At 45.1% G+C, this 14,041-nt stretch overlaps 1 protein-coding gene across 3 annotated transcripts in view; it reads left to right on the top strand.

The window, feature by feature from the left end:
* The first annotated feature begins 1,514 nt into the window (after positions 1 to 1,514).
* Positions 1,515 to 14,041, top strand: part of LOC126484385 (zinc finger protein 474-like) — a 270,411-nt gene continuing 257,884 nt past the window's right edge. For 2 of the 3 annotated variants that reach the window (XM_050107878.1, XM_050107877.1), the window contains exon 1: positions 1,517 to 2,512. In XM_050107878.1, coding sequence (XP_049963835.1) covers positions 1,715 to 2,512 — 798 coding nt within the window. In that variant the 5' untranslated portion in view covers positions 1,517 to 1,714. Of the gene's footprint in view, positions 2,513 to 14,041 lie in introns of all 3 variants that reach the window. The other variant, XR_007587846.1, reaches the window with a different exon arrangement.

Genomic DNA, 14,041 nt, shown 5'->3' with positions numbered 1-14,041 from the left:
TCTCCAAAGATCAAGAATGTATTCTTGAGCTTCATTTGCTCGTGCAACCTTTCAGAAAACGGTCAGTGGCCAACAAGAAGGAAGTATTCCCTCGTCAATCATTCTGACACGGGAACTGTATTTGGGAAATCAAGTTACGGTGCAGTATATGTTGGGAGACAATGTCTGATGGTCATCCGGATGCTTGTTGATTCTGATAAACTGTAAACAGCGTTAGAGCGAGGTATTTGATTTCGTTCGTGTCACTGGTCGTAGAAGGAGAATCGAATTGACTATCCTCGCTTTTTGGATGTACCACCTTACAAGCAGTTATTACAGAATACATACATAACGCATTTCTGATAGACGCCCTGTATAAGCGTGAAATACACACATCATCAATAACTTTCCGAATTCCTTCGTTAGCAGTCGAGATGTCGATGTTAACATGTGGCTAGAGATTGTGGGGGTGAAAAACGTATTGTTTCCCTGGTATCTCGACAGTTTATTACTAATTTACATGGGTAATAAACGTGGCTAAGAATACTGATACTATCACTCTTTGGAAATGATCCTATCAGATTAATAACTTGTCATAATGTAAATTAGTACACTCATAATAAATGAAACAGCCATTATTAAGCGTTGCCGCAATGATTCATAGGGTTCATTGATCGTCGACCATTGTCAGAATTTGTGTTGTGAACTAGTCAGAAGCAGGCCAAAACAAGCTAACTGTATGGTTGAGAAACTAGAACCATGCGTAAATCATATTTTTATTTTCGTGTTGGTCAAAGATAATGGTTTGTCGCTCACGCATTCAATAAATTTAATGACATCGTGCATCTTGTATTTTCACTGCTCGTAGTTTTTTCTCTGTGTGGAAAAGGGATATGGACAAAAACAACGGATTTCCGTAAACAAGGCCAAAAAAATACTTACAGTATGTTCGATTTTGTTGACAGAAGTACGATGTCATCAGTTGTTTTTCGTTTCCTTTGAGCAGTACGCTCGTAATATCGCTGCCGATATGCAGCTATCATCTTTGTCCCCGTTATTGCATTTTTTTCGGACTGTAAGCTAAATTCTCAGTGTGTTGTCATTTGTTTCAAGTATACACAAAAAATAATTCGAATGATACTAGTTCTTCGCATTGAAAATCGAGTTCAGATGGAGCCTACAATACGAGATTATAATGTGGCACGTTCTCGTGTTTTTTGATAGAGCGACGTACGCTTCGCGGAGTGTGTTAACGGAGACAAATCGGGAAAGTGTATTTGTAGAGGGCGCCTGACAAATGAACTGGCCTCATTAAATATACACCTGTTAACTCCGCTTTTAAACTAATATGCACGGAGGAGCGTGTTTATTTTAGACAGGCTACAGGAAGCCGGTGAAGCCTTGACCTTTAGCGCATCGCAACAAAGGCTGCAGCGGTTTTTCGCTGCGCTGTTCTCGCCCGCCGGCGCCCCGTAGCACCACCCCGGTCTGCGGTGACGTCACCGCCTTCCCCCACAAACTAGTAGCTGCGCGCCAACTGCGGCGCACACGTCCCACCGGCAGTCGGTACCCGACTGCCGCGCCGCACGCACGCGAGTGAACGAGTGTGCCAGCGGCGAGCTCAGGCGAACGAAACACGACGGAAGACATTTCCGGGAAAACGAACGAACCGGGTCCACGGAGGAAAGAATTGCGAGGGCGCTCGCCGGAGCAGGAGGTTAAAGAAGCGGACCGGATGAAGTGGGAACTAAAAGACAGGCACTCCAAGTCTCCGCGCGCTTACCAGATCGTAAGCGAGAGGCCGCAGATCGCGACCCAGCGCCCGAGCGACGGGGTCGTGTCTCCCATAGCGAATAACTACTCGACCGCGGACGTGGCATGCATAGACCAGATGCACGCGGGAGGCAAAGGCGGCGGCCACGGACCCCCGCCGCCGTCGTGGCCCAAGCTGAAGAGCCAGAATCAACAGAAGAGGCCGACCACGCTGAAGCTGGACGTGGGGGCGGCGCAGCGGGCGCCGCCGGAGCGACTGCCCAGCCCGCGGCCGCAGACGGCCACCCTGGACAGACCGCGCATCCTCGACATCGCGCTGCTGGGTAAGATCGACATGACGCTGACGCGTAAGGCGCTGCTCTCCATCTCCAGCCTGTGCGCGGGCGCGCCGGCCGACGCGGCCAAGCGGAACGGCGCGTCGCCCGGAGACGGCCGCGGCGGCAAGTCGCGCAGGTTCGCGGGGGTGGCGGCGGCGGCGGGGGTGGCGCGCCGGGGGCGGCAGCAGCCAGCTGCGGGCCGCTCCGCTCACACCGACGAAGACGATGGCACCAGCAGCGGCACCGCGCCGCCCACGCCGCGCCGCCAGCCGGCCAAGAAGCAGCAGCTGAAGGTGCCTGCGGCTCGCAGGCGGCCCGCGCCCGCGGGGGAGGCGGAGGAGGCGCGGGCGGGGGCGGGGGCGGTGCCGCAGCCCTGCACCACGTGCGGCCGCCACGAGCAGCCCGAGCGCCTCCACAGCCACCCGCCTGCCAGGCACCAACAGGTAGCCTCACCGAGCTAAACCATACTTTGCCTTCGTCGGTTTTATGACTGTTTCCTTTTCACGTAGTGTAGTATATAGACTGTAGAAAGTAGTCGGGATGAAACTGGAGTTGGTATACTAGCCGTCAGCTTTGCTCAGTGTTGCAGTTAATTTGCGTCGAACGATTTACACAACAATACGACTGTAACGTCGTGTCCTTGGCCATATTTTGTAACAAATAAGACAGCTTGGTGATTTCCAAGAAACGGTACACATCGAAATCGCTCCTCACTACGAGCGGTAAGTGTCGAACGCTCGACCATCGAGATGTTGACAAGAGAGACGACAAAATACGAACGTCGAAGTCATTAAAAAAGAGAGACTAACAGCTGTTATTTCACTCACTGCAATTTATTAAAGGAATGGATAATACCACTTACATCTCTGATCACTGTCGTGCACAACACCGTGTCTGGTGTAGCCACCATTCCTTTTACCCCATATCCGGGAAGCACTTTTGACACGTCTTTTCGGAAAATTGGGAGAGTCTCACTGGAGAGAGATTTACCAGACAGTCGTAAGTTGTGAAAATATAAAAACTGAAATATTTACCCTCACGCGACGTTGCTTTGTCACACCAGAAAACAATATCCATAATTCCCGCTTCGAGAGCCGAGCATTCGATATACACCGCTCGCAATGAGGCCGCGACTTCGATGTGCACCGTTTCTTGCAAATTACTAGTAAGATATACATTTATCAAACACATTTATCGTAAATACTACTGAAGTGGAGACTTAATAATAATTAGGACTATATCCCTGTAAATCGGATCTTTTATCATGAAAAAGTACCGTAACTATTTACCCGGCCGGCCAGAGTGGCCGAGCTGTGCTAGGCGCTACAGTCCGGAAGAGCGTGACCGCTACTGTCGCAGGTTCTAATCCTGCCTCGGGCATGGATGTGTGTGATGTCCTTAGGTTAGTTAGGTTTAAGTAGTTCTAAGTCTAGGGGACTGATTACCTCAGATGTCAAGTGCTTCGAGCCCTCTGGTTCCCATTCCAGGATCATTTTCTCTATCAGACTTCTTCCATTCTTCGTACCTGCCTGTACCATTGTAACTTCCTTACGTCCACCACGTCATATATTCTTTCTCTTACTTCCATTCTCTTTCTTATTTCTTCGTTTCTTATTTTCTCTTTTCGAGAAATTCTTGCTGATTTTCTCAAGAAATCTCTGCAGTTTTTTTTTTTTTTTTTTTTTTTTTTTTGAGTGTTGAGATTAGTAGTCCATGTCTCCACTTCTTACATAACTAAACTCTCTTGTATCGATTGGTGTACGATTCTTTTGGTTCGGTTTATTACATTTCTGCTCCATAAGATTGAGTTGAGCATCCCAATGACCTTCTTTCCACGTTTTTTTTTTATTAATTTCTACCTCTGATTTTTCCTCCATCTCTAAAAGGGCCCCAAATAACAGAAAGTGTTGCCTTAATTCTTTCCCTCTAAGTATACGCCATCTGCCTCATTAGTGAGGTTTTCTGTTTTCTGATAATTAATCTTCAATCCCCAGTTTCACTATTCCATTGCTAACTGATTACATATATAATTTGCATCCTCCTCGCCTTGTGCTATAACTACTTGATCATCAGCAAATAGTAGGTGATGTAAATAAACTCCATCTTTAATTTCTAGCCGCATCCCATTGCATTTACAAGACCATATCTTAAGACTTATGTCTATACAGATTTCAAATAACGTTGGTAACATTGGGCAGCTTTGCAAAAGACCCTAGCCTGTTCTAAATTTCTGTGAAAGTGTATTACCATTTCTCTCTTGACATATGTTATCTTTATGTACTTTTTGCATTATTTTAATTAAAGGACCCCTTTATGCTCGCCATATGTAATGCTCTCCAAAGTACTTTTCTCGGACAGTATCACATGCTTTTTCTAAACCCATTAAAATTAATCGTATGTTTTCTGATTTTCCTCTATGTTTCTGTAGTAATGTGAGAATATGATTTACGCAATATCTACCAGCTGTGAAGCCGCATTGTTCTTCCTGGGTTTTAAAATTTATTAAGAGCTTATATATAATTATTTTACCAAGAAGTTCTCATTAATGTGCTTATATCACAAATTCCTCGGTAGTTGGAGCAGCTTTTGCGATGTCCTATGTTATATATGGTATTAATATATCCCAGCTTCATTTCCTTGAGTACTTAATCTCCATGTCACATTTTATTGAATAACCATGTTAGTTTCACAATTTTGTCACTACCATATTTTAGGGACTCCAGATTGGTACTGCCTCGAGACTTACCATTCTTCCCTGTTCTTAATAACTTACTCACCTCACTTTCTAAAATTTGGATATCCTTTCCTTCCTTCTCCTTTCCTTCCACTGTTCCTTCCTGCAGATATTCTCCTCTGTTCTCACTTAATAATTTCCGGGAATATTCTTCCCATTCCTTTGGTGTTATCAGCTGAAGATTGGTTTTGGCTTTCGTCTCTTCTCGAATCCCGTTTAATACTGATCATTCTTCTTTCGCTTTCCCAAATCCTAGTTTGCTATTGACATTGTCACATTATCCTTCCGCACTCTTCATTCTTTACGATCCTTATTTTGTTCATCACTTCATTCTTCTTTCTCTTGTAGATTGTTTGTTGCTTCCGATATATCATTCAACCATTGGTTGAATGCGTTCCTCTTTTCTTTAATTCCACCTATATTTCCTCCGACCACCATTATACTGTACGGCTGTGGCTGTATCTCCTTATGCCCAGCACCTCTGTTGCTATATTTATAACATTGGTTTTTATGTATTCATATATATCCTCTGTACTTCCTTCAAATGATTCTTCCAATGTCCTTTCCATTCTGGCAGCAAAGAATGTTCGTGTGCTTTCATTTTGTAGGCTATCAATACTGAGATGCAGATTTTGAGCTTTCTCAGCACAGTTCGTTTTAGTATTGTTAGTGTCATTCTTTGCATTCTTCCATGGCCAAACACTCTTCGTTTTTGCTAGGTAATGGCCCGCACTGCGCTCCTCTATAACATCTAACATCTGCTGCCTTGAAACTACTTGTCTGTCTAATGGTAATATAATCTATTACAGAACGAATTTCTCTAATCTTATGAATATCCTTGTGTATAAAAAATGTGTTGGTAATTTTCAGATAAAAACTGTTCACAAATTTCAGTCAATCGTTCTCCATTGTCATTATATTCCGTCTCTCCATGTTTTCCCACTATTGTACATGATTCTCTGATTCCTACTCCTCCGTTCATATCCCCATGATAATCAGTTTCTTCCTCCTCGGGATTTTTACTGTAGTCTCCCTGAGGGTTGTCCAGAAAGTATCTTCCTCCTGGTCTCTTGTAGCATTCGTGGGTGCATACACACCAATAATTACAACTTCCCTGGCAAATAGAGTAATTTCCACCACAAAATACGTTAAATAATAAATTCCCAATTTGTGATTCTCTTTTTCCATACTTTCTTTATCATACTGGAGACACCTGATTTGGCTCCTGCCGCTTTGGACGTCCCACTCCACATACGTACATACACACATCAAAAGAAGTTTTGCATTACCTCGGTTCCAAGAGATCCGGAACTTGTACAGAAAATTGGAATAGAGATCAACATAAACATCATTTCCGCCCTTTATATTGCTCATGAAAACCACACATTGCATGTTGTACCACCATACAGCGAGACCTCCACAGGTGGTGGCCCGATTGCTGTACACACCGGTGCCTCTAATACCCAGTAGCACGTCCTCTTGCATTGATGCATGCCTGTATTCGTCGTGGCATACTATCCACAAGTTCATCAAGGCACTATTGGTCCAGATTGCCCCACTCCTCAACGGCGATTGGACGCAGATCCCTCAGTGTGATTGGTGGCTCACGTCGTCCATAAACAGCCCTTTTCAGTCTATCCCAGGCATGTCCGATAGGGTTCATGTCTGGAGAACATGCGGGCCACTCTAGTCGAGCGATGTCGTTATCCTGAAGGAAGTCATTCACGAGATGTGCACGATGGGGGCGAATACCTCGCCAATATGCTACCGATATGGTTGCACTATCGGTCGGAGGATGGCATTCACATATCGTACAGCCGTTATGGCGCCTTCCATGACCACCAGCGGCGTACGTCGGCCCCACATAATGCCACCCCAAACCAGCATGGAACATCCACCTCGTTGCACTCGCTAGACAGTGTGTCCAAGGCGTTAATCCTGACCGGGTTGCCTCCAAACACGTCTCCGGCGTTGCCTGGTTGAAGGCATATGCGACACTCATCGGTGAAGAGAACGTGATGCCAATCCTCAGCGGTCCATTCGGCATGTGGTTGGGCCCATCTGTACCACGCTGCATGGTGTCTTGGTTCCAAAGATGGACCTCGTCGTGGACGTCGGGAGTGAAGTTCCGCATCATGCAGCCTATAGCGCACAGTTTGAGTCGTAACATGAAGTCCCGTGGCTGCACGAAAAGCATTATTCAACATGGTGGCGTTGCTGTCAGGGTTCCTCCGAGCCATAATCCGTAGGCAGCGGTCAGCCACTGCAGTAGTAACCCTCGGGCAGCTTGAGCGAGGCATGTCATCGACAGTTTCTGTCCCTCTATATCTCCACCATGTTCAAACATCACTTCGGTTCACTCCGAGACGCCTGGACACTCCCCTTGTTGAGAGCCCTTCCTGCCAGAAAGTAACAATGCGGACGCGATCGTACCGCGGTATTGACCGTCTAGGCATGGTCGAACTACAGACAACACGAGTAGCCGTGTACCACCTTCCAGGTGGAATGTCTGGAAGTGATCGGCTGTCGGACCCCCTCCATCTAATAGGCGCTGCTCACGCATGGTTGTTTACATCTCTGAACAGTCAAAGGGCCTGTGACTTGATACAATATCCACAGTCAACGTCTATCCTCAGGAGTTCTGGGAACCGGGGTGATGCAAAACTTTTTTTGATGTATGTATTTAGCGAGTTCTTCTTCTTCTTTGCCTTTCCTCTTTGTTTCAGAGAGTAAGACAACACCCATTTTTAACCTGCCAGGTTCTGTTGGTAATATATTAAATTTTGTGGAGATACCTTGCACATTACAACATCTAAATGTCATTTTCCCTTTTTCTTCGCCAGTTCTTTGTCCAAGATTCAAGTTTTTCCGAGGCATATAATTAGATTTTTTAGCGTTTGTTATATTCGTTTTTTTATCTGAGTGCTTTACTGCAGATGGATGTGGGTGGATGGGTGGGTGGTGGTGTATTGGGGATGGTTTGGGTGCTGTGGATTCTTGGTATGATTTGGGTGCTGCGGATTTTTGGAGTGATTAGTGTGTGTGTGTGTGTGTGTGTGTGTGTGTGTGTGTCTGTGTGTGTGTGGCCCGTCTAGATTAACTTGGAGTTGGCTATCGTTGTTAAGACCACATTTTGGGAGAATGTAGTTTCTTATGGAAGGCAAATTTCTTTGAAGTGAGGAGTTTCTGATTTGTGTTTGATTAGATAGATGGAGTGAAGGGGATTTGATATTGCTGTCTTCGTTTGAATTACGTAGGTTAAGTGAAATTTGTTGTAACGTTTTGTATGGCTTCTTTATGTGTGTGTGTGTGTGTGTGTTGGGGGGGGGGGGGGAGGGAGGGTTCCTTCATTTGAGCCGTAGGTTAAGGGAAATTTGCGTAACTGAGGTTGTATGGGGGGCATCTGGCATCGCAAACGACATGAACGCCATCGATGCTAATGAACGAGTGCCAAACGCTAGTGGGTGTGGAGTATTTATGTCGCCGAGGAGAGGCTCTGCTGTATGACGTCATTCGTAATGACCGAATTGATTCTGCTCTTCCCGAGTTGTCAGCGGTTCTCAGTTCCGCTGCATTTGCTTACAGAATTTGTACAGGGTCTTTAGTGCTTATTGTTAGTCAGTCTCGGTAGTCGTTGTTGCGTCCTGCCTAGTGTCTCTTGTGAAGTTCTACGGAAGTAACGAAGGCAGTTCTGTCTGCGCTGTTCCAACCATTTTCCGCTGAGTTCCTCCCAGTCTCTGTTAAGAGCGGCGAGGTGCTATTCTGCCTGATCCAATAACGGTGTTGAAATGTTTAGGCTCCCCGGCTGGCGGTTGGCGACGCTTCCGGTAACGCTAATTGTTTTGAAGATAGAAAAATTTTTATTCTCCCATTGTTTTACTAACTTTGTCGCGTAACGCTTCTGTCCACGGCTAGGGAACCTAAGGCCACATGCTCGCGTACTTTGATTCATCCTTTGTGTAGCTCTTCCTTAACTTTTGGAGAGCAGCGTAGTATCCATTTCTTTTACTGACACGGTATTCTACAAAGACAGACACACAGAGGTGGTGAAACAGAGATAAACTGAATCAAGTCTGAAAAACGTGAACGTTCCATACAGTAATAAGCTAGCGTAAGTTCCGAGGTAAAGTCGCTCGCTGTCGAAACAGGTCACTCACTCTACTGGCCCGCTGAAGGTTTCGCCAGAGCCGCGCGTAGGCCAACGCCTTCTGCAGAAGGCGCCCTGTGTTGGTGGCATACGTGTTACGAACCACACCGTGGCCGAAACAGTGTACCACCAGGAGCCAGAGAAACGGTAACCTCAAAATCATCGGCAGACGAACAGAAGAAGCATTTTTTGATGTTATATACGTTTAGACTTACTACAGTCAAAACATGAGCAGTCAATAGTAGGGACTGATCTATCCTGGCGTCCGCTATTTATGCAGGAATTTAGGTCATGCGTTTCCTTCGTGTGACTTCTTCCAGCAACAATTGCAATGTGCCACACTGAGTTAGCATCACTGCCAGTACCACATATCACATCTCTGGGAGATCTGTGATTTTGTCTTAAAAGTCAGACCATATATATTGACCACGACATCTTGGTAGATGATTGTTGCAGTGTCTGTATGTTTGTGGGTTGCATTTTTTCATATGACTTATCAAGCCAATGGCAGCACGGCATCTCTTGCCGCAATTGTCACAAGTGTATCTGGCTGCTGAGGCAGGAGCAGTGGTAGCATTGCGAAGCTTTATCTGTCTTAATCTCTCTAACAAGCCTTCATCGTGCTTCGACATTCCAGATGATATATCATCACGCCACTCTGGTCTCATGCTAGCCCTTGCCTCCCATCTGTTTGTGTCGATTCTAGAGCTCTCCATTTACAGGAGTCCTTGAACCTCAATACAGGACGTCCTACAGGTCTTTTGGCTGTAGAGATCTCTCCAAGCATCACCTCACGTCGTAATCTGTCAGGATCCATACGGTGGACGTGTCCCAGCCAGCGGAGTCGACTCTGTTTCAAGATAGCTGAAATACTCTTGCAGTTAGTTTTAGATAGCACTGCTTCGTTGGTCACTCGGTCCTTCCACGTTACTCCGAGCATGGATTTCAGGCACCGCATGTGGAAAGCATTAAGGCGACGTTCTTGTTTGGCATAGGTAGTCCATGTTTCCGATGTATACAAAAGGATGCTAAGGACGCAAGTTTGATATACATGAATTTTGGTGGTCAAAGAGAGTTTGTTGTTTTTCCAAATACGTGTAGAAAATTTGCCAAAAGTTGTCGCAGCTCTTCTAATGCGAGCTTCAATTTCCTTGTCAACAGACATGCTTGATTCTATAGTAGATCCAAGATAGCAGAAGTTATCTACGACTTGCAGAGTAGTGCTATCTAGTGTGATATTCGACTTTGTGTTAGCACCCTGAACCATGATTACGATCTTACTGCCGTTTACACTCATCGAGAATAGGTGGCATGCGTGACTAAATCTTGATACTAGCTCTTGCAGCTCTTCTGCGGAGTTCGCAACAATTGCAGCATCATCAGCATACAGGAGTTCACGAGCGACTATCTCGTAGCACTTTGTCTTACTCTTCAGAAGACTGACATTGAAAAGCCTTCCATCTTTCCTAGTATGCAGATGTACTCCAACACTGCAATTCTCGAAAGCCACTTGGAGCAGACCCGAGAGGAAAATTCCAAAAAGTGTAGTTGCCAACACACAGCCTTGTCTTACGCCACAGTTCATACTGAATGGTTTAGATGTACTGCCATCGAAGATTAAAGAGCCACGCATATTGTCGTGAAATATCTTATTAAAGACAGCAAAGTTGGGGGACATCCAATTTTTTCCAATATGCTGCAGAGTCCCTCCCTACTGACGGTGTCAAAGGCTTTGTTGAGGTCAACAAAAAAGCCACATATGATGGCACTTTGTGTTCACGGCACTTCTCTTGTAGTTGGCGCAGGGTGAATATCATGTCACTTGTGGATCTGCCAGTTCGAAATCCACACTGTGACTCAGGGTAGATCCGAGCAGCCAAGGTTTCCAGTCTCTTCAGGATTATCCTTGCACACGCCTTTCCAGCAATGCTCAAGAGAGATATTCCTCTATAGTTGTTACAATTACCTCTGTCTGTCAGACCAGGGTGCAATAGTTTTGGCGCTGTGCTTGTACATGTGCTGTTTCTAAATGGATGCTGTTTCTAAAAACCTGTGATATGTGTGTAAACCTGCGATATTCGTGTTTGTTATCTACAAACAGCACGTAAACTATTTGTCGTCTTTTGTTTTACACTTCACGTGTATTCGGCTTACTCCTTGCATTTCTAAGTACCATTTGCTGTTTACATTATGAAACAGCAAGATCAATACGGATTGTCTATCTTCGCATTTCCAGTTGATTAAACAGTATTCTTGAATGCGAGGGTTGAATGAAAAGTAATGCCTCCACCTTCGTTAATTGGGTTTGGATGGGAATATTTTAATAAATCAAACGCAGAAATAATCCTTAGAATGTGATCTTATAATTGCCAATATTCACTTTTCTACATAATCACCAGTCAATTGGATACATTTCTGCCAACGATGAACAAGTTTTCTGAAGCCGTCACGGAACCAGTCGACACACTGTTTCCGCAACCACAGTCTCACAATTCTCTCAACGTCTTCATCAGAAGCATAATGTTGTCCCCGCAGATCGTCTTTCATTATCGGGAACACATGGAAGTCGGACGGTGCTAAATCTGGACTGTATGGAGGATGCCGTACAGTGGTGAGATTCAGTCTCTGAAGTTCTACCGTGGTGGCACGTGGAGTGTGTGTTTTGGCATTGTCATGCTGCAGGAAAATATTTCCCTTTTCCTTTCGGACCCTTGTTAGCCGTCGTTTCAGAGTTCGCAGCCGTTGTGATGTAACGCTCTGAATTTATTGTTGTTCCATGATCAAGGAAATCAACATAGATAACACCATCTGCGTTGTTTTGTTTGTCACACAGGTCAGACGTTCACGCCCCAACATCTTTAAACTTACTAGCCCAACGACGCACAGTACTCACATCAACACAACCACCATAAACTGTTTTCACTCTCTGATGAATCTCCTTTGTTCCGCTCGGGGTAGCCGCGCTGTTTGAAGCGCTTTGTCACGGTTCGCCGGCTCCCCCCGTCGGAAGTTCGAGTCCTCCCTCGGGCATGGGTGTGTGTGTTGTCCTTAGCGTAGGTTAGTTTAAGTTAGATTAAGTAGTGCGTAAGCTTAGGGACCGATGACCTCAGTAGTTTGGTCCCATAAGACCTTACCATAAAAAAAAAATCTCCTTTGGGGTGACACCTTCTGTTGTCAAGAATTCAGTGACTGCACATTGCTTAAATCGCATTGACCGACCGTCTGCGCAGGGTTCCATACTGTACACTGTAACAACACAGCCGTTCATTGCTAAGGCTTCCCGCCAACTGGAGCTGTAGAGAAGAGGCTACGGAACAAGCCAGTACCTGCCGCATACTAATGCTGCCAACTGTTGAAGAGCCACGAAGGTGGAGGCATTACTTTTGAGTCAGCCCTCGTACTACTAGTATTTCCTGTATTCTTGTGTAGTTCTCAGATTCTGGCATATTTTTATTTTTGTGAAAAGGGTATATTTTGGCTACTGCTACATCTGCTGGAAACCACAGCTTTTCCCAAAATTTCCTTAGCACATATGTCAAATCGATCGACAAGTTCTTACTGTGGTGTCACCGCCAGACACCACACTTGCTAGGTGGTTGCCTTTAAATCGGCCGCGGTCCGGTAGTATACGTCGGACCCGCGTGTCGCCACTATCAGTGATTGCAGACCGAGCGCCGCCTCACGGCAGGTCTAGAGAGACGTCCTAGCACTCGCCCCAGTTGTACAGCCGACTTTGCTAGCGATGGTTCACTGACAAATTACGCTCTCATTTGCCGAGACGATAGCTAGCATAGCCTTCAGCTACGTCCTTTGCTACGACCTAGCAAGGCGCCATTATCATTTGATATTTATCTTGTGATGCATGTACCGTCAGACCGATGTTCGCCAATTATGGATTAAAGTTAAGTATTCCGGAAGCTCCGTACTTTATTTATTAGACTCAACTCCTTTAACTGTTCCAGACCTCACGCCAGCCTGCGTGAGCTTAAACGGGTGCCCTTCGGCCTCCCGTCCTAGTGGATTGGCTGTCTTGCCAGTCCACAAAACTTACTATTCACTTTCAGAGCTCTACATTGATTGCATCTCATTCAGAGGCTTCACTGTTCTTCACGATATTTGGAATTCCCTAAACTTCTTCTATAGTCAGTGACTTTGCATCGCCAGGGCCTTTCACAGTTCATGTTACACACTTGTAGAGGCTGTAGAAGGCACTTAGCACATCAAGTTTCACATGGGAACCCATGTCCGGAAATGACAGCCAACGACGCTACAAAGCATCAGAATTATATCCGCCGGCGCCTGTAACTGTATGTACACACGGGGTGACTCTGTGATGATGTTACAGACTTGCTAGGATGATGGAGAAGGATAAGTATATCAATTTGAGGTAGGGGTCCCTGTACCGGAAACGAACGAGTCGAAAGTTATAAGCTAAAACCGTTCTGAGACCTCCGACAGTGGAATAGATGTATTGGTACTGTTGTTTCTAAGATTACAGGGTGGGCAACATTCAGAGTTGGTAGTATGGACCACAACAAGAAAAAATGTACAGTGAACATGGACTGCTCATACCTCTTAAAGTGGGCATTTTAGAGTCCGTGTTTACTAGGGAATTTTTTTTCCTTTGGCAGCCCAACAATCTTAGCAACAACAGTACAAATACATGTATTCTACAGTCAGAGGTGTCAGAACAATTTTCGCTTATAAATTTCGAAGTTACAGGCACCGGCGTATATATATATATATATATATATATATATATATATATATATATATATATATATATATATATATATATATATATATATATATGCAGGCGACTGTAACTTCGACGCTCTGTAACGTCGTAGGATAACATTTCCGGGCTTGGGTTACTGTGTGAAACTTATCTGCTTAGTGCCCTCTACAATCTCTAAAAGTGTGTAACATGAATTGGGAAACACCCAGTATATTTGATATTATCTGACCAAAATTGAATTTATGTTGTTTCGTAGTTAACAACTTCAGAGCACTTGGTCAGGATTTGACTGTCTCCCTTTTATGTTCTAGAAGATGAGGATTGAGCAGTCTAGCAAACTTAACTGACCTGAT

Source organism: Schistocerca serialis, chromosome 6, assembly GCF_023864345.2.
Source record: "Schistocerca serialis cubense isolate TAMUIC-IGC-003099 chromosome 6, iqSchSeri2.2, whole genome shotgun sequence".
NCBI classification, from domain to species: domain Eukaryota; kingdom Metazoa; phylum Arthropoda; class Insecta; order Orthoptera; family Acrididae; genus Schistocerca; species Schistocerca serialis.
This window is presented reverse-complemented; position numbering and strand designations above follow the sequence as displayed.